Source organism: Tribolium castaneum, chromosome 1 (genome assembly GCF_031307605.1).
Source record: "Tribolium castaneum strain GA2 chromosome 1, icTriCast1.1, whole genome shotgun sequence".
NCBI classification, from domain to species: domain Eukaryota; kingdom Metazoa; phylum Arthropoda; class Insecta; order Coleoptera; family Tenebrionidae; genus Tribolium; species Tribolium castaneum.
In genome coordinates, this window is record NC_087394.1 from 3557999 (window position 1) to 3583395 (window position 25397).

At 33.1% G+C, this 25397-nt stretch overlaps 2 protein-coding genes and 1 non-coding gene across 9 annotated transcripts in view; all 3 read left to right on the forward strand.

Annotated features, from left to right (window-relative positions):
* The first annotated feature begins 290 nt into the window (after window positions 1–290).
* Window positions 291–21170, forward strand: MESK2 (Misexpression suppressor of KSR 2). Of its 6 annotated transcripts, none has more exons than XM_008193266.3 (9): window positions 2927–3085; window positions 7281–7513; window positions 11161–11232; window positions 11345–11544; window positions 14917–15037; window positions 15091–15379; window positions 15440–15709; window positions 18629–18713; window positions 20253–21170. In XM_008193266.3, the coding sequence occupies exons 2-9, from the start codon at window positions 7293–7295 to the stop codon at window positions 20396–20398; spliced, it is 1404 nt and encodes a 467-aa protein (XP_008191488.1). In that variant the 5' UTR covers window positions 2927–3085; window positions 7281–7292; the 3' UTR covers window positions 20399–21170. The 6 variants fall into 6 exon arrangements, with proteins under 6 accessions (XP_015834237.1, XP_008191488.1, XP_971273.2 ...); XM_966180.5 differs by lacking the exon at window positions 20253–21170 and adding an exon at window positions 19407–19514; XM_015978750.2 differs by lacking the exon at window positions 20253–21170 and adding an exon at window positions 19076–19310.
* Window positions 2146–2219, forward strand: TRNAI-AAU (transfer RNA isoleucine (anticodon AAU)). The gene has a single exon. It is a non-coding gene; the product is annotated as a tRNA-Ile (tRNA).
* A 2992-nt stretch (window positions 21171–24162) lies between the features above and the next one.
* Egfr (Epidermal growth factor receptor) overlaps window positions 24163–25397 on the forward strand; it is a 110016-nt gene continuing 108781 nt past the window's right edge. Inside the window, exon 1 of one of the 2 annotated variants that reach the window (XM_015978717.2) lies at window positions 24163–24424. Coding sequence is in view for 1 of the 2 variants with exons in the window: in XM_008193272.3 (XP_008191494.1) it covers window positions 24349–24424 (76 nt within the window). In the remaining variant the exon portion in view is untranslated. The remainder of the gene's footprint in view (window positions 24425–25397) is intronic. The other variant, XM_008193272.3, reaches the window with a different exon arrangement.

Consider the following 25397-nt stretch of genomic DNA (forward strand, 5'->3'; position numbering starts at 1 on the left):
ATTTTCTCTAGTCTTTCTAGTTTACCACAAACTAACTCGTCCTTGCGCATATGGCCAATATTTCCACAACATTATTTTCCAAATTTAAATATTTGTCCAGTTTATCCAAACTGGAATTGCATCACCGTTGATGATAACAATTGGGTCCACTGTAGCGTAACTCGCCGCTCCTCTGATTAGTTTTCCGTGAAAAGAGCTTTTTGTAAAGCTCTTTCAATACATTTTAATCAGTGTACGAGTATATGAGCATGTCCTTGTTGCACATTGCTTCGACTATTTAAAGCTAGACATTCTTCCACTGTTTAGTTTAAAAAAACCGTTTGATTGCTTGCATACGAGTTTGAAAGAGTGAGCAGTGTTGGAGATGAAGGAATTAAATGCGAGGGATCTTCTGGAGGATGTCTACCAGTAAGTTTCGTAATTTTTCTAAAGATTTTGGAGATGTATGTTTTCATCTAAATTCTTCTAACATCTTTATTATAAAGAATAGAAGAGAAAAAAAAGTTCGCTCTATCGGGCGATGTGATTGTTGATTTTGCATTGATTACCTAGAAGAGGTGATCAAATTGTATAATTTAAAAAAAATATATAAAACAAACAAAATATTTATGATTCAGTGAATGAACAAATTAATTCGTCAGTTTTAAACAATAAATAACTGTTTAATTATTGACTACAACATTTAATGTGTCGAATGTTTTGAAAGAGTTAAATAATTATTATTTATCGATCGCCAGTCATGAACTAAAATAAGCTTTGATTTACATTTTATGCGATTATTGACAAATCATCAGAAACACTTATAAATAAGCGAGTTTACAACCGAACAATACTTAAGAGAAAATTGAAAGCCTTATCAGTGTGACTGGAGGGAAATATACGTTTGATAATTTTATCAAGGTGACCAACATGCTTGCATAAATTTTCCTGTATCTTGGTAATTCCTCCTATCGTTGAAATTGTTCGAATAAATTTTTCAAATAGCCGACTATTTTGTATTGTTTATTTATTATCTCACTCGTTGAGTATTCACCGACTTTAATTACTTAATCCGTTTTTCCAGGACAGCCAACATGCTGAAAAGCCACAAACCACAAGGGAATCCCAATGCTTTGAAAAATTCAACGACTGATCAAACAACTTTTGCGCTCTATAGGACAGTGCTGTTCAGGGATAGATATGTAGGACACGTCAATATGGCTTTCGACGCCACTGATTGGTAAGTTTGGTAATTAATTTGACTTAAAACTCGAGTAAAAAAGTACTTAAAAGCGCGCATTGACTTAAAATTAAGTATTTTTTGTTATTTTTTCAAAAACAATTGGATTTTTTGTTTTATACCTACTTTAAAATAAACTTAAATTTAATTAGTCTAAATATATTAAGACAAATTTTGTGTAAGTAGTTTTTAACGCATACCTAATTAAAAAATAAAATATTATTTTGCAAAAAAAAAACGATAACGTCCAGTCTAGCACAAATTTAATCTCCAAAGCAAGTACAGAGCAAAATTAAATTTATAAAACTAATTTTAATTTTTTTAGAGATTGGGTTGTCAATAAAAATTCTCATTTAGTTTTTCTACAATTATAAATTTACACCACATTGTAATTTTTAATATTTAAAGTGTTGCCTCCAAAATTTGGAAAACATTGGTTTATCAATAAAAATTTTCAATTAATTTAATTTTTTTTTAAATCATAAACTTCCACCACATTGAAATTTTAAATAGTGTTATCTCCAAGAATTTGGCAATACTTTTTGCAAAAAACCACTTTTTGTACTTTTGAATAATTATCAAACAATGTTAACTCATGTTTAAATTTTGAAAAAAGTTTCAAAAAAAACACTACAGACTTTTCTCGTGTTTTGCTGCAAAGTTAATAAAGATAAAAACTGCACTTTCAAGCTGCACACTTTGACCCTAAAGCCATGCAACACATTATACAAGCTGTATATTTGGTTGCCTCTTTTATAAAAAAAAATATACAGGATGAACAAAAATGTAGAAACAAGCGTTCTTAGCAAAAACAGTCTTCAGTAAATAATAAGTCTTAAAGTGGTTAATAGTTCTTCCGTACATGTCTAGTCACTTAGTATATTAGTCTTAGTTTAATTGTCTGTTAAGTAAAAAATTGAACAACTGGCCCATTAGCTCAGTTGGTTAGAGCGTCGTGCTAATAACGCGAAGGTCGCGGGTTCGATCCCCTCATGGGCCAAGTAATTTTTTTTCTGTTTATTATCTTTGTTCAAAATTATTTCACTGCTTTTTTTGATGTTCCTTTGTTCATTTGTTGTTGAGTCTTCTCTATTTTTCTTAATCTATTACTTCTTCTCTTCATATAACATCATATTTCCTTGTTTAACTTACAGGGTGTTATATAATATACATACAAACGAACTATACTACTAGAAGTTCAATTAAATTTTTCAACAAAGTAGATTATGACTTTAAAATTAAGTAGGCCGTGCACTACCTATTTTCAAAGTCGCAAAAAATTGAAGAAAAAACACATGGGTATGGTCTAGAAATGCATTTGGTTAAAAAAAAACAATTGAAAAAAAAAGAAAGAAAACTTGTGGATTACATAGATTATTACAATGATAGAAAACTGTAATCTGTAAGAATCTTATCACGAGAGGGCGCCTTAGAAAGCAAAACACGGCAACTTCTCCAATCAATACACCTCTGCTGAATTTCGTCGCCCTTTCCTTTTTCCATAGGCGTCTCATTCTTTTTTCCTTCTTTTATTTAAATTACTACGAACTTGACGTAGTAAAATTGACCTTTGTCTATCTGTTCATTTCCGTATATTTGTCATAAACGCTTCACCCAATAACCTCTTTAACCTTATCAGTTACCTGATAAACCGCCAACAAAAACCCGTCTCCGCCCCTGTCCTTCTTCGTGAAACCAAGTCACGTGGTCTTCTAACGACCAATCAGGTCTCATTTAGCATTACAACATTAGTGCATCCGTAGAAACGTCACTCTTCGCCAGTCGAAGCCTCCTCCGACTGTCCCAAAAATCGTGTTAGTGTTGTGTTTGCATAGATTCATTAAATCAAAACTGCCATTTCCAAAGGTAAGACTCAATTTTTGGATTTTTCGGCTTTTGGCCTTCGGTTTGTTGGACCGGGCCTTTAATTAGCTGGAAAATCAATAGTACTTCTTTGACAGCAGCCCTCTTGATGGCCCACGTTCAGCCCAATTTGCATGGTGTTTGAATTTTTCATTGTTTGGCTTAGCTGGATGTGCGCTTTGTGCATGTTTAGGCCTGATTTTGAGGGACGGCCGTTGGGGAAATCAATCAAATGACCGAGACAACAATGATTTGGTCTTAATTCTTCGAGTCCAGTCCGGTTTCAGTCAGATTCTGCTAGACTTTAATAAGAATTTATTAACACTTGATTATTTTGCGATGCAAAAGGCTGTAAATCCATCAAGTGTTTGTTTGCTACACTTTGCCTATGCATGTGTAAAGAAATGTAATCTTGGGTGTTAATTACTTGTTGATTTGTTATTTCGACCAAGGTTGATGTGTCTAAAGACGTAGTTATTTTAATAGAAAAAAGTCAAACTGTCAGTTTGAACCCACTTCCCATCCATCATTTTGCCTAAAGCTGAAATAATTTTGATGAATCACTCACTCTATTTCTAGCTTAATTCGCTTTGTTGTGATTTACATTAGGGTTCTTTTGGGATTTATTGCCTATTGATTAATCATTAATAAAGATGTGAGGGTAAAAAATTATTACAAGGCTCATTTTATATCTCTCCTCATATATCAATGAAACGAGAATTTATCAAAGTCAATCAAGGAGCAGCTGTGTTGAGAAGACAAGAGTTTGGAACTTTGGCAAAGTTGTAATGATGTTGTCTTACAACTTTATTGTTTACAGAGCTGTTGCTTCAGATTAGCTTATCAAAATACTGAAATAATTTTCCCAGCTGTTTTCTTCTATTTTCTTCACTATAAGGAGAAATAAAATACGGTGGAAATTTGAAAACACATCTAATCTAAATAAATCTAAATACATTTATTGTTTTGACTTAGCAAAAAAAATCAGTCACCTTACTAGTTTTTTCAATTTTCCAAAGACCTTGATTCCGATCTTTCTTCAGAAGGACTTGTTTCGTTGAATGCAGAAATGTATTGTCACAAAAGACATATAAGGAATTTTTTTAATGTTACAGTCAAAATTAGAAATTATTATTTTCGTGAAACATTAACTTTGTTAATTATCGTCTTTGAAATTGGAGAAAACAATAAAATAATATGATTTAAAAAATTTTGGGGTAAGTCTAAAAAGTTGTGATTTTGGACCTGGAAATAAAAGTTACCGCAGATGTTTTGAGAACGAACACAAAAATAACCTTTTTTTTAATTCAAAAGTAGTTTAACAAATTAAAAATAAGTTTAGGAAATACAATAATCGTAGTAAGTACTTCGTACTTCGGATTACACATTTGGAATTCAGATCTCATATCCGTTCATGAGTAATTCAGGAACTTCTATTGTCAGACCATTGTTTTTTATCGGAAGTGTAAAATCGATTGTAAGTACAATATCTCTGTTTAAAATCAGGCACTTGGAAGAATTTTAATTTCACAGTTATACAAACTTCCACTTTTAGATAATCGTTATATTTCTATTTTTTTTTCTCATACAAAATGCACTGTTTTTGAATTAAAATTGAAATCATTTCCCCATTATTGAATAATTTAGATGCATACAGTATGTCCATTTTTCGAGCTCCACCATGGGGATCTCATTTATTATAAGAGATACAAAGTTCGGTGAAATTAGGGCAAAGTTGCACATTTTTATATTGTGTCATTTTTAGTTTTTGAATAATTAGAAAAAACGGAAATTTTCGTTTTTATTCTTTCAAACCCTGTATATACTTATAGAAGATTTGAAGCAGTTTTTTACGCTGCAAATCCGTTTTTTTTTTGACCTAAGTATTTTTTTCCAAATTGTCTAAGTAAATCTGAGCAGCTATGTGACAAGCGAAGCAAAAAAACTATTTTTATTATAATATGTTTTCTTCATATTATTTAGTATTTCAAAGGAGTTTTTAGAAACAAGGAAAAACTCGCTAAATAAGAGCAAATTACTTTATTTCAGTCATTTAAAACAGAAACTCAGTTAATTCACGTCAGAATAGGCCGACAAGTTAAAAGAAATGTAACACAAACACTGTAAAGAAACATGTATAAAAATATGAAATAAAGTAAAATTTTTCTTGGGTCAAAAACTCATTTTTTCAAGAAATTGTGCCAAAAATAAGTCAGAAAATTGCCGAATGAGGTCTAAATTGGGCAATTTCAAGCAACTTAGCTCGTAAATATGATTTTTTACATTCTTTTTTTATTATCTTCCTATGTGTTCTGTATTTTTTCAACTTATTACATTTTTTAAAACATTCACAGAAGTCACACTTTTGTAATACATAAGTTTAAAAAGTTTGCGTCATTTGTTGGTTTCGAACCGATCGATTAATTTATTTGTAATAAAATAGTCAGAAAAAAATTTTCTCACTAAACGTTCCTAATTGAATATATTACGAAAAGATCGTCTCCTGTTCGCTTATTTCAAGAGAAATAATAAATTAAAAAAAAGAAAAACAAACACTTGCTGATGTCTTGAACACAGTGGATGATTTTGCGGTGTTCTTGACACCACTTGATACCTCGGAACATTTTACATACGTATATAGTTCAAAAAATACTAAACGTAATTTCGCCAAAAATTGATATATTTTAAAGGAAGAAAAAAATTAAAGTTAAAAAATGCATTAATCGTCAAAACTGCACACAATTTATTGATGTCAATTGATTCCCTGGAACGTTTTGCATAGCTATAGTTCAAAAAATATCAAACGTAATTTCGCCAAAAATTGACATTTTAAAGGAAGAAAAAAAATCAATATTTAAAAATGCATTAATTGTCAAAACTGCCAATTTGTTGATGCCAATCGATTTCCTGGAACGTTTTACATAGCTAAAAAAATATCAAACGTAATTTCGCCAAAAATTGACTTTTTAAAGGAAGAAAAAAATCAATATTAAAAAATGCATTAATTGTCAAAACTGCCAATTTGTTGATGCCAATCGATTTCCTGGAACGTTTTACATAGTTAAAAAATATCAAACGTAATTTCGCCAAAATTTACATTTTAAAAGAAGAAAAAAATAAAAATTAAAAAATGCATTAATCGTCAAAACTGCACACAATTTATTGATGTCAATTGATTCCCTGGAACGTTTTGCATAGCTATAGTTCAAAAAATATCAAACGTAATTTCGCCAAAAATTGACATTTTAAAGGAAGAAAAAAATCAATATTAAAAAATGCATTAATTGTCAAAACTGCCAATTTGTTGATGCCAATCGATTTCCTGGAACGTTTTACATAGCTAAAAAAATATCAAACGTAATTTCGCCAAAAATTGACTTTTTAAAGGAAGAAAAAAATCAATATTAAAAAATGCATTAATTGTCAAAACTGCCAATTTGTTGATGCCAATCGATTTCCTGGAATGTTTTACATAGTTAAAAAATATCAAACGTAATTTCGCCAAAATTTACATTTTAAAAGAAGAAAAAAATAAAAATTAAAAAATGCATTAATCGTCAAAACTGCACACAATTTATTGATGTCAATTGATTCCCTGGAACGTTTTGCATAGCTATAGTTCAAAAAATATCAAACGTAATTTCGCCAAAAATTGACATTTTAAAGGAAGAAAAAAATCAATATTAAAAAATGCATTAATTGTCAAAACTGCCAATTTGTTGATGCCAATCGATTTCCTGGAACGTTTTACATAGTTAAAAAATATCAAACGTAATTTCGCCAAAATTAACATGTTAAAAGAAGAAAAAAATGAAAATTAAAAATGCATTAATCGTCAAACTACCCACAATTTATTAATGCCAATCGATTTCCTGGAACGTTTTGCATAACTATAGTTCAAAAAAATATCAGTTTTTCTCGACACCAATCGATTTCCCGCAACATTTTACATACGTCTAGCTCAAAAATCGTACATTGTGTACCGAACTTTCGTCGAAATCGATAAAACAAATGTAAAAAGTCTGTAACATTTTGTAAATTTATAGACACAAGCGCTTTTCCCCCTGAACTCCCCGAATTGAATATTCCCTTCTGTTCCCTTAAGACTCCCGTTATTCCCGATTCGGGTCACGTCTCGGCCGCCCCATAAAATCAGGCTTTCCCTGTTCGTTCGAATGACCAATGTGCTCATGATCAGGCCTAACCCACGATGCCAGGGAGCCTCACCGGCTCTTACCGCTCCTTGTCGGGCACGAGCGACGTGTACCGCTCGACCACGGTGGCGGGTGGTGGCGGTGGGAACGCCGCCACCGGAATCCTCGAAGGCATGAAGAAAGCTTTTAGTTTCATGGCAGGTGGGACAGCCGCCACCAAGGACCAAAAACTGATCGAGAGGGTGGCCAGCGGGGGGCCAGTCGTCATCTCATCCAGGTACTGTTGGGGGCGGTTTAGCGGTGGCGGTGCAGTCTTTGTGTAACACACACACACACGGCTTCTTGGTGTTCGGCGACGAGCTTTCGCCGAGTTGAGCATCGATCAAGGGCTATTTGTGGTCGCTGGCGGAATTTTATTTGCATACTGATTAGGTTCGGCGAGGAAAAGTGGCCATGCATGTGATTGAACGAAAGGTTTACTAACACAAAGTGTAAATTTATTTCGACTATTTTATATAAATACGAAGAAATTACTAAGGTATACCGCATCATCAAAAAAAAGTAGTAATAAAGTGGAAGATAATAGTTTTTCTGAATTTTAAAACCATTTTGTTTCCAAATTATTTGGAAAGTATATTTTTCAGAAGATTTGTAACTACAGTAGATCCTCGATTATTTAAAGTGTCACTATACCTAGTAACCGTCTTAAAAGTAAATGTTTTTTTAGACTTTTTTGAAACAGTAAACTATAATAAAAATAACAAGTATGCGTTTGGTTTTCGAAATTTCCCTCTATTTTCGACTTTGTATGTTTTTATTAAATTAATTGTCTCGTAAGAAGTCAATTTTTTTTCAGATAATCCATCTAATTTAAGGCAACTTATTCATAACGTTTAAGATGGTGCTAAACTGTTCTATTCTATTCTATTATTATTATTAAAATGCAAGGTAGGCTGCTATTAAAAAAAACATACCGAGTTGGGCACAAGTATGGAAACAAGTGTTTTGTGCCTAAACTATATACCGTATGAAAAAACTAATCAGTACATCATCAAGTATTTTAAAAATGTGATCATTTTTCAAGAATTTTTTTCGAAATTTCTTTTAGTTTTTGAGTTATCACAAAAAATATTATTTAAAATGGCACCTTTCTGCGGCGATTTTTTTCGTATAAGCTTATGACCTAAAATTGACTTCTACTCAATGCTTTCAATGCAATAGTATTGTTTCTGTAATCAGAGTTTTTTTTTATAAATTATTATTAAATTTACGTTCCGAGCCCGTTACGAAGATTTTTCGAACTTGGCCAAAGTGGAACATCTGTAAATGTTTTTCTTCGAATATTTTCATTGATTCGTCAATTTTTTACGTAATAAATTCAGGGATACAACCACTTTGTTCGGAAAATTTTCGTAACGCTTGGAATACAAATTTAATATTTTTTTAAGAAAACCAATAAAAACAATATGTTTGAATTAGAAGTCATTCTTAAAGCATAAACTTTTACCAAAAAAATCACCCAGGAGAGTGCCATTTGAAAAAAAAATCCTGAATATCTCGCAAACTAAACAGAATTTCAAAAATATATTCTTGAAAAATTATTAGATTTTTAAAGTACTCATTAGTTTTTTTGGTAAGGTTTAGTTTAAGGGTAAGTTTAGGCACAAAATGCTTAGTTCCATTCTTTTGTCCGTCCCTGGAAATAATGAAAACAAAAAAAAATGTTTCGGAAATTGGTTTTATTTTACTATTTTTTTAACAATTTTAGTTTCAGTATTTTCAGTAGATATTTTTTCAGATATTATGTTTTTTCTTCAGTTGCTTCTTTGAACGAAATTTTTTCATCTTTGTAAGCGTTGTTTTTTGTTTTTTTTTTAATTACTTTGTAATTCCTTTAATAACTTCCATTACAGTAAATACCCTTCATGTATTATTTCTTCAACTGAACTGTGATTTCAGGCAGTTTACCATTCTCTTCAACTGTTACATTTTTAGTTTGTTCTTTTTTTTCTCTTTCAGTCTAGATTAAAACTTTTTCTTCATTAAGAATTTCCTCAACTTTTTTTGTGGTTTCGGGCATTTTATCTTCTTCAATTATTATGATATCTCTCTTCTCTTTACTTGTTTTTTTTTGCCTAATCTTGTTCAGTAACGATTCAGTTAGCTCTTCGGTTATTCCTGCACAAGTATTTCTTCAAGTCTGACTGTTGTTTCAGATTTCTTTTCTTCTTCTTCAACAGTCACAATTTGAGTTTGCTCTTCTTTTCCACTGTTCTTTTTTTTCTTAACTGTTTTAGTTATCCTCTTTTTTAGGTTCGTCTTCTTTTGTAATGGTTTCAATGATTTCATCTTTGTGGCAACATTTGCTATTTAAACTGAAGAATTTCTTGAACTGTAATCCTCATTTTTTCTTCAACGGTTACAATCTCTGATTGTTCCTGTTTCCTGTCTTCACCTATCATAATTTTCTTACCCAGTTGTTTTTATTTATACTTTCTTCAGATACGTGAGTTTCAGTAGAAACTTTTTTAAATTTAAATTCCGGAATCTCTTCTGGTCCTTCTACTAGATTTTTTGCCTTTTTTTTCTAGTTACAATCTAATTTTCTTCTTCTTTACGTTTTTAGCTGAAACTTTCTTTGGTTGAAGATCAAAAACTTATTCATCCTCTAGCGCAATTTCTTCACTGGACAGTTGTAGGAGCTTTTTTCCTTCTTCCACAGTTAGAATTTCCGTTTGTCTCTTTTATGACCTTTAGGTTTTTTTAATTTTCTTTACGATTTCTTCTTCATCAGTTTTTTAAAATTTGTTTGACAATAGCTTTCTGTATTTTTTAATAATTTTCAAAAATACAAGATCAGGTAATCATAACTGTAATAATATTTAAAAATATTCAACAATTTATACTTACCTTGATATTTCTTTTAAGTAATAATAATTACATTAGTTTTTGAAACACTTGTAGTAAAATACGGAACTGTTTGCAGGATTTGGGAACAAAAAGTGGATAAGTGGGTAATTGTTTCATGTTCAGTAACAACAATAACAACATTTAGTCATAATTTATTATTAATGTATGCATTCTCACACGTACTAAAACTAATACGATTATTTATACAAACATGAACAACTTGTTAGCGTTTTTCATCAACTGTATAAGATTAAGAAATCAAATTTTAGGTCAAATTTTTTTACTGAAATACCTCGTGTTTCGCATATTTCCTTGCAATTAATAGTAGAATATCAAAAATAGTAATCGATCTGACGGTGATTGTTACACATTTTTTGCCTTTTAGTCTAAGAAATCAATTCTATTGCATTCTTCATTTTGTTGGTAAATAGTTTGGAATAGTGTCATACAAAATGAGGTCAAACTTGTCGACGCAATTACCGCTCGACATTGAAAGAAAATCCTGAAATGTAATAGAAAAAGTTCGTCCTTTCCGCATGTGTCTATCCACTTTGACCACAACATTGCTAGTAAATAAAATTTTACTACGCCTCGGTTTCAATATCAAAACAAAGATGAGCAAGTGTTCTAAAAATAGCCGCCATTTGGGCGTTTCGACGATTTTAATGAAAATATCCTGCTACGTGACTAAGGTCAGGGCAGGCGTTTATTAAGAAATTGCGCCGTTGGACTCTATTACATTATGGAGCAAAGCGACTTCCATTAAACAAATTGCTTTTCATTGATCCTCAACGAGCGAAATCTGGTCGTCACAAATTTTTGGAACGCATAATGGAGCTCGGGTAAGTAGGCATGGTTGATGCATTTGTTAAAATAATATATTGTGATCACATGGCTTGTCGCCCACTAACACCGGAGTCGAGTTTCCGGTCGAAAAACCGGAAACCGGCTCGCTAACAAATTACTAATCATGGTAGTGTAGGACACTTCTAGTTCATTGCCACTTTGTTTTAGGACAGAAAACTCGAATAGTAATAACAGGAAAATGCCAGCTTCCGGTGTGGCTGAAGAAGCAGCCCTTTTGGGGTAAGGTTTTCACAATGTACCATTCAAAATCGAGAAGCTTTTGAGTACTTTTTTTCAAATGTTTTCAATTAATTGTCATGTGTTTACTTGACATTGTCAAAAAACTTTTCAGCACGATGCCTTCAGATAGCATGGACGATATCGAACTGAAAAATATTCAGCTTCAGTTCCCTTCGACTCGGTCTTTGTCACGGGATGATTCTTCAGCTCAGGAGGAGGTGGTGGAGACCGATCGAGGGAATTTGGTGGTGGCGGTGCAAGGGTCGAGGAATAAACCGGCGATATTGACCTACCACGATTTGGGTCTCAACTGTAAGTGTTGATTTAATTTTCCCGCCTGAATGCAGTTTTAGAGCACGAGCGACGACGCGACGAGTGCTTCAATATATATTTTTTTAATTTTCTGTTTTTTGCCAATTTCAATCGGTTCCTTGTAAGATTTTCCATGCAAATAGCTCAAAAAATTCAAGTTGTACTGTAGTTTTACCAATATTGACAAATTAAAAATTAAATAAATGGCGACACCAATTGATTTCTCGTAACATTTTACGTACGATTCAAAAAATATATGTACGAATTTAGTGTTGGTGTTTTATTTAAACTGACAAAATACGAGAAGCAAAAATAAAATAAAAAACAATGTACCAATATTTTCACAACTGGCCTTCAATGGAACGTAAATCGGAACATTCTACATACGTATAGCAAAAAAAATATCAATTTTGTATTGTATTTCTTTCAAAATTGCTAGTATAAGGTAAGTTAAATAAGCACCTTCTTAAAATATTCGTAAAAATCTTCAAAAATGTCCGAGATTTTGTGGAGTTCTGGGCACCAATTGGTTTATAGAAACATTTTACATACGTATAGCTCAAGTAATGTCCATGGACATTAAGACAAATGGACAAATAAGAGAAATAGTAAAAATTCAGTTTAAAAAAAGCATAAACATTACACTATCTTTAAATTGTTGGCGTTTTTATAACTTTCTCAACTAGTATTTTTCAGAACATTTTACATATACATAGTTCGAAAACTAACAATGTTGTACCATATTTTTGCCTAAATTAACTAAATAAAGAATGCCAAAAAGTAAAATGAATAAACTATAAATAATTCGTCGATACCTCCGAAGTATTGGTGGATTTGCGGTTTTCTCAACACCAATTGATTCCTCGCAACGTTTTACATACGCATGCATTAAAAAATACCACTTAGGTATCGAAGTTTCCTTGGAATTTATAAAAAAAAAAGAAATGAAACATAAATAAAAAATCGTCGGTGCCTTCAAAACAGTGGCGGATATAGCGGTGGTAATCGATTCCTCAGAACATTTTACAACGATTTTGGCCGTAATCGACAAAACAAGTGGAGTGCATTAAAATTATATAATTTTAAAAAGCTATTTAAAAAACTATCGACAATTTTGCAATTTTCTCGATTCGACGGAACATTTTACATGTGTTGTTATATCTCAACAGATTGCTATCTCTTCTGGATTGTTTATTGGATTGATGGAATTATACAATGTGTTCAAAACTGGTTGTTTAACTAAATAAAGAATGCTAAAAAGTAAAATGAATTAACTATAAATAACTCGTCGATACCTCCAAAGTATTGGTGGATTTGCGGTTTTTTCAACACCAATTGATTCCTCGCAACATGTTACATTCGTATGCATTAAAAAATATCACTTAGGTATCGAAGTTTTCCCGAAATTTATAAAAAAATTAATAAATCATAAATAAAAAATCGTCGGTGTCTTCAAAACAGTGGCGGAGATAGTGGTGGTAATTGATTCCTCGGAACATTTTACAGCGATTTTCTCCGTAATCGACAAAATCAGTGGAGTGCATTAAAATTATATAAAAGCTATTTAAAAAACTACCGACAATTTTGCAATTTTCTCGATTCGACGGATCATTTTACATGTGTTGTTATATCTCAACAGATTGCTATCTCTTCTGGATTGTTTATTGGATTGATGGAATTATACAATGTGTTCAAAAATGGTTGTTTAATTAAATAAAGAATGCTAAAAAGTAAAATGAATAAACTATAAATAACTCGTCAATACCTTCAAAGTATTGGTGGATTTGCGGTTTTCTGAACACCAATTGATTCCTCGCAACATTTTACATACGTATGCATTAAAAAATATCACTTAGGTATCGAAGTTTCCCCGAAATTTATAAAAAAAAGAAATGAAACATAAATAAAAAATCGTCGGTGCCTTCAAAACAGTGGCGGATATAGCGGTGGTAATCGATTTCTCAGAACATTTTACAACGATTTTGGCCGTAATCGACAAAACAAGTGGAGTGCATTAAAATTATATAATTTTAAAAAGCTATTTAAAAAACTATCGACAATTTTGCAATTTTCTCGATTCGACGGAACATTTTACATGTGTTGTTATATCTCAACAGATTGCTATCTCTTCTGGATTGTTTATTGGATTGATGGAATTATACAATGTGTTCAAAACTGGTTGTTTAACTAAATAAAGAATGCTAAAAAGTAAAATGAATTAACTATAAATAACTCGTCGATACCTCCAAAGTATTGGTGGATTTGCGGTTTTTTCAACACCAATTGATTCCTCGCAACATGTTACATTCGTATGCATTAAAAAATATCACTTAGGTATCGAAGTTTTCCCGAAATTTATAAAAAAATTAATAAATCATAAATAAAAAATCGTCGGTGTCTTCAAAACAGTGGCGGAGATAGTGGTGGTAATTGATTCCTCGGAGCATTTTACAGCGATTTTCTCCGTAATCGACAAAATAAGTGGATTAAAATTATATAAAAGCTATTTAAAAAACTATCGACAATTTTTCAATTTTCTCGATTCGACGGGACATTTGACATGTGTTGATATATCTCAACAGATTGCCATCTCTTTTGAATTGTTTACTGAATTGTTTTACTTTGACAGTATTCACAATTACGCGTCACATTACGTTCAAATTTCATAGCTGACTTGATGAACAACCATTTTTGAACACATTGTATAATTTTTTAGAATGTTCGTCACCTTGTCTCTTTAACAAAAGTTTTATACATGGTCAAGGGTATATCTCACACTTCGCATTAATATCAAGCCCAACTGTTTCTCACTTTTAAAGAGAAATGTCAAGGGATTATAGTCGATACTGCTGTCAAGTTAAGTTGAAAGGTTGAAATAAAACATTTCGCTGATAAATCAGTTATCCTTTATGACATAACATTTTTCAGGACGGGTTGACGGCTTAATCTTTATACAATGTGTTACACTTTGCTCGAGCTTTTTTAAAACTGACTGAGAATTTTTTTTTTAATGTCCACCGATGTTACACTAAATTCAGTATTTTTAAATTTAAAAGATTAAAAGGTTAGCATTACCAAATACGCTACTGTGTGATTAAGAAAAACTGTGTGAGTTGGTCGAGTACAGTTTTATTTATGCAGTCCGTTGGCATAAAAAACCTAACAAGATAATTACCAATTGAGGAATTGTTTGATTAAACTATATTTGTCATCGTCCTACTTTATTTAAGTTTTAAGGCAAAATTTTGTAAACAAAAAAACTATACTCTTGAATAATGTATTGCTGCACTCGCTACGCTCGTGCTGTAAACTATGGCACAGTAGAAAAACTAGTGTTTGCAACTCTCGTTATAAACTTCCCCATTATTTCAGATGTCTCTAGTTTCCAAGCCTTCTTCAACTACATCGACATGCGGGCATTGCTGGAAAACTTCTGCGTATACCACGTCAATGCCCCAGGTCAAGAGGAAGGTTCTGCGACACTTCCTGAAGAGTGAATAACTCTCTCACTTTCCAGATCATCAATTTTGACAACAATTTTTCCAGTTATATCTATCCGACAATGGACGAGCTCGCCGGCCAACTCGGCTACGTCCTTTCCCACTTCGGTTTGAAACAATTCATCGGTTTCGGCGTAGGCGCTGGTGCCAATATTTTGGCTCGTTTCGCCCTCAATAACCCGAATCAAGTGACCGCTTTGTGTCTCATCAACTGTGTGAGCACCCAAGCCGGCTGGATTGAATGGGGCTATCAGAAATTAAACGCTCGGCATTTGAGGTCCAAGGGGATGACTCAGGGCGTTTTGGATTATTTGATGTGGCATCATTTTGGACGGGTTAGTTTTTTTTTTTTTTTCATTATAGTTTAATGTTATAGACGGTTATTATTGTTCCAGAATACGGAGGAAAGGAACCACGACTTGGTGCAAGTCTACAAGAGCTATTTCGAACGCAATGTTAATCCGACGAATTTAGCGTTGTTTATTGATAGTTATGTGCGTCGTACAGATTTGAATATACAGAGGGAGTTGGATCCGACGAAGCGGAAAGAATCGACTACGTTGAAGATGCCGGTTATGAATATTACGGGGTCGTTGAGTCCCCATGTTGATGATACTGTCACTTTTAATGGGCGCTTGGATCCCACCAACTCGTCATGGATGAAGGTAATTTTTTTTTCACCAAAAAAATTTTTTTTATGTTTGTTTTATTACAATTCTTCCGTAATCAAATATTTTCCTACGAAAATTCCAAAGAACTGGAAGTACTAGTTGTTTACGTAGTCAGTTATGAAAAGATCGATTTTGTTTAACGAGCATAATGTTTGCCAAAACGAGTGAGCGTATCGACAGTTTTCAAAATTTATTCCCGAATTTCATTAAAACAAAAAAGAGTAAACAAAACAGCCTCAACCGTTAACTATTTACATAGTAAGTGATATAAAATCTGACATTGAATAACGAGATTAGCGATAACAAATTATGCAGGAATTTTAAAATTTTGGGAGAGCTGACAAGTCTAAAATTCGAATTTTCCAAAAACTTAGAATTTATTATTTAAGCAAAAAAAACACGTTTTTATACTTTTATAATTTTTTATTTTATACTTTTATACTTTTTTTTTATTAAATTCTTTAATTACTTTTTCAATACAGGGTGAATCTTATAGGCACATAAACTTGGGAAATGATAGCCTTTGCCAAATAACTTCGAATAGTACACAAAAATTGTAGTAAAAGTTTCCTAGTTACCGAGAAATTGCGTAAAATAACAAAAAAATAATTTTTTCTAAGCGTTTATTTAGCAAAAACTCGATTATTGCTCAAAATTTTCTAAAAAAGTAGCCAAAAAACTACAAAATTATGTCAAAAGTGACATTATTTCTGGAAGTTCTAAGGATTTAAACACGTTTTTAGACCAAAAATCAAGGTTTTCTTCCTGTTTTTATTAAACTAGAACGAGAAAAATCACCAAATTTGGTCAAAAAAGACCAAAAATCTCCTTTTTCTAAGCGTTTAATCAGCAAAAACTTAAATGTTACGCAAAATTTATTAAAAGATAAGCCAATAAATCACAAAACAATGTTAAAAATGGCATTATTTTTGCAAGTTCTGAAGATTTAAACACGTTTTTAGACAAAAAAATGAAGTTTTTCTTCTCGTTTTTATTAAACAAGAACGAAAAAATTACCAAATTTAGTCAAAAATTACCAAAAATTTACCCTTTCTATGCGTTTATACAGCAAAAACTCAATTATTGCGTAAAAATTCTGAAAAAAATAAGCCAATAAATCACATAATTATGTCAAAAAATGCATTATTTTTGCAAGTTGTAAGAAGGAAAACCCGTTTTTACATCAAAAATCAAGTGTTTCTCCGTATTTCTATTAAACTAGAACGAAAAAATCACCAAATTTGGTCAAAAATTACCAAAAATGTACGCTTTCTAAGCGTTTATATAGCATAAACTACATTATTGCTTAAAAAAAAGCCAATAAATCACAGACTTATGTCAAAAAGACATTATTTTTGCAAGTTCTAAGGTTGAAAACTCGTTTTTAGACCAAAAATTAAGTTTTTCTTCATATTTTCATTAAACTAGAACGTACAAATCATCAAATTTGGTCAAAAATGACCAACAATTTACCTTTTCTAAGCGTCTATTCAGGAAAAAACTTAATTATTGCGCAAAATTTCGTAATAAGTAAGCCAATAAATCAGAAAATTATGTCAAAAATGACATTATTTTTGCAATTTCTGTGGCTTTAAACACGTTTTTAGGACAAAAATTTAGTTTTATTACCAAAAATTTACCTTTTCTAGATGTATACCAATGTACCTACCTTGATCAAAATGATAATTTTGGTATTATTTGTAATTTAAAAGCTGATACTACTGTTTTCATTACGAAACATCTCGGAAACTAATAAACATTTACTAGAATTTTTTTCGCCATCATTTGTTATGATTGGCAAAAACTTATAATTCCCTAATTATGCGTGTAACTTGTACAAAGTTTTATGGTAATTAATTAATTACTTATAAGATATAAATTAAATTAGTTATTTTCTGAAAGGCTGTATATTTAAAACTGGTAGATATTTTTTTATTACCGACGCACAAAATTTTTGGGAACAGAATTAATTTTGTATGTCATTTCGCCTGTAAAGTCTAAAGGGGATTCAATTGACAAAACTTGAATCAAAATCATGGTAAGAAGCTTTGTTTCACTTAAACAGATCAAGTTTTTTAGTATTTAGTTCTCCGTATATTTTTTATTTGTGTTTATGTATTTTTTATATTTTTAATTACTTCACGTGTAGCAAATTAGTAAGTAACAACAGTTAAAAGTTATTATTTTGCGTTGTTTTCCGAACTTTTGCCCGTCATTGCGGTGTCTTTAATTATTAACAAGACCGGAATGAATAGCGAACTCGTCTCTATTTAACTAAAAATAGAAATTCGATTTTTCGCAAAAATCATTAAACTTGAAAGCTTGGCCCTATAATAGCCTATTATATAGTGGCGGTCAGCTCGATTTGCGTGTGCGTCATCAATTTCATTTTTTCATTACCAACAGAAAGCTATAAAAAATTATCAAAAACAATGCAAATTTAAACAGCTAAGGGCTATCTAAGGGTGGCATCCTTGAACATTAATTTACATGTGCACTTCGACAACACCGTCAAGTGTCACGAATTTGTCAAACTGACATTGACAGTAAATAATAGACGTCATCGCATGGTTTTCGAAAGTGTTATCGGTGTTAATCGCAAGTATTTTCTGTTCGTTTATTGTGTTTTGTGATTTGCGTTTCGTTAGGTTTTTGATTCTGTGTTTATTAGTTCTTGTTTTGTGAATCTGTATTTTTTGTAACAACTCATAATTTAAACACTTCGTAACCTCAAAACATATTTGATAGTTTGTTACCGCTATGCCCCTGCTATGTAAACGTAGTGACAGAAATGTCAGATGACGCACACGCAAACGGAGCTGAGCGCTACCATAACTTAACGACCACCGTATATTAATCATGAAAATTTATCTTTCCTTTGATTAATAGTAAAATAAACCACACTTTATGTAGATTTCAGACTGCGGTATGGTCCTCGAAGAACAACCCGGCAAAGTGGCCGAAGCTTTCCGACTATTTCTTCAAGGAGAAGGCTACGGTAAGTGAAAATCCGACGACATCTTCCGCTACATAACCTCGAAAATCGGACTTTTTTAAAAAATAATATCAAAACTAGAAAAAAAATAATAAGCCTCAGGCTTGCCACTAGACACCGCTTTGCCAAGTAGTTAATGTTTGAGGTGGGAGGTGGTCCACCACCTCCCCCCTCCCGAAAAACGTCAATGTGTCGACGATTGTTCTGTGTCCCCTTCTCCCCCCCCCAAACCTAGATTAGGAAAATGAAAACACGATCATACACTGAGTTTGTTTTATTTTACAATGTTTGCGTTGGTTGGATATGCGCGAATGGTATGTATTGTTCAAAATAATCTGTGTTCATAAACCTCATTGGTAAATCAGCTAAATCTGTGAAGCAATGTCCGAAAATCGAGCCGGTCTTGGAGAAATATTAACCGTTTTTCAAATTTTAAATCGTTTTATGTACCGTTTTGATCAAAGTGGCCTGGGACGAATTTCAGTCGCCGGTCACTTGATTTAATTGATTTTGATGTACATTGACGCTTGAGTGCTTATGACAATATTGGAGTTGGCTTATGGCGATGTAACGAAAATTGAATAAAGTTTATCTAGCAAATGGGCGTTAAGTTTGTCCAAGACCGTTCTAGACGACCACTCATTCATGTAGCAAGCGTTTTTTGGTTTATTTTTAATTTTTGGATTTTCTTTCCAGCGATACATCTCAAGTGCCCCGCCCCTTGCTAAACATAGTATTAAAAATTTTGTGTTGTGCTTTCACCCCTTTGTGTATTTATTTATTTGAATAAATTCATCTAGTATGTGTTGATTTTTTGTTAGCAGTCGTCGGGGCGCCATTTTGTTTGATTTCTAGCCTACTTGACTCTTATCATCGCTATGTCGTGTTGTTTTAGCCGTGCAAGTGCGCCGACGGGCCAGTAGCAGCGTGTCAATAGAAGGTAAAACTTTTTAAAGCCTGGCCTGTCGTTCGGCCCGAAAAAATCCCGAAAATTGACACGTAAGTTGCGTTCACACGAGAACACTGTATATAAATAAACAAGTTATACTTAATACAGGCTGTTCCAATTAATAACCGAACAAAGGAGTAAAACATGGACTTGCTTAACCAAGTATCCACAATACTTTTTCGTGCGGTTAGATTCGGACATCCTGTACTTACACGGAACTAACCAACGTTGTCTTGATGATGATGCGAGTTTATTTTTTTCGTAGTTTCATAGGTGGCAGTGGCATGATCTTCATCTGTCGTGTCTTGTGAGTCGTGTGTGTGTCTCTGTATATTTAAAAATGACGGCCGAATACAGGGTTTTATATCCGGCTCGAAGGACCAAAAACTGTTTTATGTTTTTTGCAATACCCTGTATGTGGGAGTTGTTTTTCCTTGATTAATTTCGCTTGGTGCATGCGTCTGCTTGTCGTATTTTCTTATTTTGGCACTTGACACTACCAAACACACACAGATCTGAAGGGTTGCACTGACATTTCTGATTTGGCGCGGAGATGTCGCCCCGTTCGCCAGTTTGATGTTTTGTGTTTACAGTGGCGCCCCTGTCTCCCACAAAAATGGCTCTTTTCCGCAAAACGTCGCTGGAAGAACTGCTCAAATCGAAAATGCCTAATGGCGGACAATGGCCAATGAATGTCATCCATATCACCGAAAATCCGATATCGGCTGTCGTCTGTTAAATTAATAATAATAATAACCGCCGCCACTGCTCACACAATCACACTATCAACACATATACACACACTTATTTGAGCTGTATTGGAATTTATGGAGGATTTGTCGGGCGGGAAGCTGGCGGACGCTTCGAGGAATCCCCCTGTATATCAAGCGGGACGCATTAAGCATGTGATGTTTTCGAAAATAGGCGCTAAACTAGACTAGAATCGATTATTTTTTAAGAGATATATAAAGTTAGGTTTGAAAATGGCGGCGACAGTCGGTATAACAGGAAACTATAAGAAAAATGAGCTTAAATTTTCGGTCATAGGGGGCGTGAGTTGTGATAAATTTCAATACAGACGTTTCGTTGGCCACTGCCCTTCTGAAGCACATATCTAGGCCCAGATTGAGTTATTTAGGCCCGCAACGAAATTCTATCACGCCATATCGACTAGGTGCGCTTAACTAGGACCTAACAACAGTGTTTTGAGTTTCTGTTGTGATTAGTTGACGATTACGTATTTAAGAAAAATAGCTGTAGGTGGAGCTTTACCTGTTGATAGAAAGCCTACTATTTAATGAATTTTAAGGAGAACCCCTCACGAACAAGCAGTTCTTATCATTTCGTAAGGTTATGTAAGATAAGATCGGTGTCGTTGGATGCTGTTCGGTTTTTATATTGTTGCGATGTAGTTTTATGTTTTGAAATGTGATGAATAATCGTATTGTGCCTCACTTTGTTAATGGTTTAAGTTAAGCACTATTTAATTTTAATAAAATGTTTAAAACGTTGCTTGTGGCTTTATTTATTCAACCAAAAAAAAATGCTCGACTTTTAATGAACTGTGGATACAATATTTTTTTAATATGTATCAAGCTTTGAAAAGTAGTTAAAATAATATATTAAACTTTAAGTGGATATGGAGGTCTTTAAGACACGCACGATTTTTCGAGCACGACGGCGTAACCGGAGTGCTCCAAATAGAGCAAGTTATCGACGAATAATTTACGTTTTTTTTTATTAGTACCCTTTGAAATCATAAATACTAATATTAATATTACAAAAATTCTACCTTTCGTTGTCATGGAATTGATGGTCATTATAATAAAAACTCATTAAAAAACGCCATTTATACTTCACGTTTCTTGGGTTATTGATGTTGCCACGGATACTTTAAAAAACGCGCGTGTTTGAAAGTTGGATTTATACACGCTGCTGCGAGCATTACATAAGAAAAATAGATTACCAATAAAAAAAACAAATTTAATCAGTAGTCAACAAACTACACTACACTGACTATTCCTAGTACATTTCACGAAGTACATTAACTGAAAGCTGAAAAGAAAAATTTGAAACAGGAAATAAATGTCAGCAGAAACATTTAAAAACATCGCGCTGCAAAAGACATCTGGGGAGCCCAAGAAAGTCGACTTAAAAAATTCACCCAAAAAACCACAAAAAATTTCTATAAATTACTGCTGTTAGGTTTAAAGGTTTACGTTAAGCTGTTATTAATTTTAATAAATTGTCTAAAACCGGAGGAAGAGGTCAGCGGGTTCAGGAAACAGACGGTTTGTCCTTTGTATGAAAATTTCTGTTTCCCAAATGACATTAATACAAATGGAGAAGCTTTATTCGGATCATTTGCATTTAAACAACGTAATGTTTTGCATTTGTATCCGACTGGAAGTTCATATCGCAGCCATTTGCTGACAAAAGTATAAATTTATTGGTGTCACCGATGCACAAGGTTCATAATTCAAAGAAAAAGGTTTAAATATGCACACTCATCAACGAATTTTTATGAAAGAACATATTCAGCTGACTTTGTCAAAGAGCCTAAAAAGTTAGCATTTTTTGATTTATTTTCGAAAAAGTTAACAGAAGCTGCCTTGGGCAAATTTAAAAACGTCTGTTAAGTGTATAAATGTGTAAGTAAGATTGAATTTTGTGTCACAAAAGTTTAAAATATTATGCAACCAACGTTACACGCTTGTATACTTTGTGGACTATTTCAATCACTTTCGAGACGACTTTAACAATACCATGAATTTTGAAAAGTGCTAGTACTGCTAATGCTACTTTTTGGCCTATTGTTAATCCAGAACCAGCAAAGTGATACTTTATTAAAAGTTTTAAGGTGTTAGGTGAAGGTTATGTTTGTTCCCAATTCCAGTGGCTTTGCGTTCAATTAACATTTACTAAAAATCGATTGTTGCACTGGTTTCTCTTATTTGGCGTTTTATAAAAAGGAAAAACTGACCTGGTACCGAAGAAAGCAGGATCTGGCACAGGAGGTGGTGAAATCGGTAAATCTTTTTGCACATTCGGGCACTGATTGTCACAATAATTAGTGTTCGGGCTTTTAATTTTAATATCACAATCACACGGATGGGAACAAACACACGGAAAAAACACAAATTAAAGGGCACAACACAACCAGTCTAGCGTCAGTGTCACTAGTTTGGCGGTTTTTTCTTCCAGCGTTGCCAACCTTACCTTTCCATAAGAGGGCGCGAATTTCGAATTCGATAACTTTTCAATATGTAATAATTATTACCTAATTACTTTTGTTACTTTTTACTCATAATCACAAGTGAAAGTATTTCCTAACGATAGCAAGCATAAGGAACTTAATGTAGAAAAAAACTAAAAAATTGCAAGTTTGTTAAAAAACTTGAAAAATTTAAATGAAACACCCTATTTTTTGTTTTTGCTTCTTAAAGATCATAAAAAGATATAAAGATTTTTGATCAAGTTTGGTACATTTTTGAGTTTTGTGAGAGAATCTCGCGATGAAATTGAGTTTTTGCCAAAATATTTAAGTTTTGACACAATTTTCGAATTGGAATGTATCAAAGACAAATCGATCGACAGTTTATCCACGATTTTTGAAGCCCAGTCTAATAGAAAACTAGAAATTTTCTTAGAAAACAGAAAAATTTCAGATGATATGGCCGAGATTTCCAAAATAATCAAACAACAGTTTTTTGTTCAGTTCCAATTTATTTCGAGTTGTAAGAAAAGCTCTCGAAAAATGCGTGTTAAGAAAGTTTGTTTAAAAAAGAGGCTGAAAAAAGAAAAAAATATGTCAAAATCACATAAATTATTTAACTGTTGGAAAGTTTTTTTTTCTAAACTACGGCCAAATGGTGAGACAAAACTGAAATATTTTGGACCAAGTCTGTGTAATATGTTCCAACTATGGCCACTTTTCTGTTGTTCAGTAAGAACCCACCAAAATAAAAAAGTCATTTTCCTATGGAACTTTGGTTCGTTCAAAATAGTCATAACTTGAAGCCGTCAATGTAGCAATAAATTATGCTTCACCTGACGCACAACCAACGCGTCTCCATTCAAAAAACTCCAACAACCGCTAATTGCGCTAATAAATTTCCAGTTCCACATTGACCATCTCGTCCCAGCTCATTCATAAGTTCATTGATCTACCATCAAATTAATCCAAAAAAAACGCAATCCCTCCAACACCACCGCAATTAAAAATTCTCAAACCAGAATGATAGACGCGCTACCGCATTACGTAAACCCATCGACCCATCGGACTCGCTACCATCTCCCCTGACCCCCAGCTCGACCCACCCATTGGTCGACTCTACCATGGCTTTTTCATCTTTTCCCAACAATAATACAGATCAACATTCTTCTACGCAAGGAGCACAATAGCCCCATCTCTCTCTTACCTGTTGCTCACAAGGTCACTAATCTACCTGTGACACTTCGGCCGTCTTCGCCTCCGGTCGCTCCGGGCTCGAGAAGCGCGACGTTCAATTGTTGTCATTCGAAATCGAGTCGTCGAGAGGTGGTGTTGTTGTTGCTTCGAGTTGTGCAACAGGTTGTCGTACTTATTTTGTTTTTTCCCATGACACTCGGATGATGACTTAGTGCAGTGTTGTGATGCTGTGAGCAGTGTTTTTTTTTTTCTGGAATTTTGGTTTTGTTTTTCTCAAAATGGATATTTTTCTCCTGGGGATTATCCTGGCCATGGCTGGCTTTGGAGGGTGTAATGTGGACATGGGGGTTAGAGGTGAGTGCGTCTCTCTGATGAGCTGTCTTTAATTTTTTTATTTATTTATTGCTTTGGAATAATGTTTGTTTATTGCGCGCTTCTTTGGAAATCGCTTACAGAGGTCTCAAGACCACTTGGGACCGTTTAAAAGGAGAGCCGCATTCCAACTGATGCTTTCAAGTGTCACTTTTTTGAAACGTCGATCCATCACTCTTTGTTCAAAAATTTCGGATTCAGGTCAAGTGGAGGGTGAAATTTTGAGGGCTTTAATTACTCCAATTAAAACTAATTTTTCGGGACGTTGGCTTGAAGTTAAGTTGGCCACATTATTTATCTTTTTTCCGTTTTTGCGTTAATGTTGCCAACTTGATTTCAAAATTTATGGCTTTAATCAGAAAAAAATCGGCTCTAATGAGGCTTGAATTACCTATTAGTTTTTTCTGCATTAGGTACATCCAGATATGTTTTCAGTTGTAATTACTAGTGAATTAAAAAATAATGACTAATTCGAAATTCGCACCCTCACTCAGGAACTTTGTGTGACAAGGTTGGCAGCTCTGGATAAAAAGACCGCCATAATAGTGACACTGAGACGCTAGACTGTGTGGTCGTGATGTGCTTTTTATTTTTGTGATGTTTCCTTGTGTTTGTGATTGTGTTGTTAAAATTAACAGCCTTAACACTAATTATTCGTATGGTGACAATCAAAAACTTTTGGTAACGACGATTTACCGATTTCATTTCACCACTCCTGTGCCAGATCCTGTTTTCTTTCCTTTTCTCCAGTACCAGGTCAGTTTTTCCTTTAATTTTTATAGTTGGACAAATGTATGGAACCAAGCATTCTGTGCCTAACTATGTACCTTACGAAAAAACCTCTTAGTACCTCATGAAGGACTTGAAAATGGGGTTATGTTTAAAGTACAATTTTTTTTGGGTTATTATAAAAAAAAATCAAAATTTTATTTTTACACCAATGTTTTTTTTTAAA

Excerpts from the sequence above, each read along its gene's own strand:
- MESK2 (XM_008193266.3), top strand. The coding sequence starts at position 7,293 with ATGCCAGGGAGCCTCACCGGCTCTTACCGCTCCTTGTCGGGCACGAGC. Across the intron at positions 15,038-15,090 it reads TCTGCGACACTTCCTGAAGA|TTATATCTATCCGACAATGG; the intron begins GTGAATAACTCT and ends CAATTTTTCCAG. Across the intron at positions 15,710-18,628 it reads CCAACTCGTCATGGATGAAG|ATTTCAGACTGCGGTATGGT; the intron begins GTAATTTTTTTT and ends CACTTTATGTAG.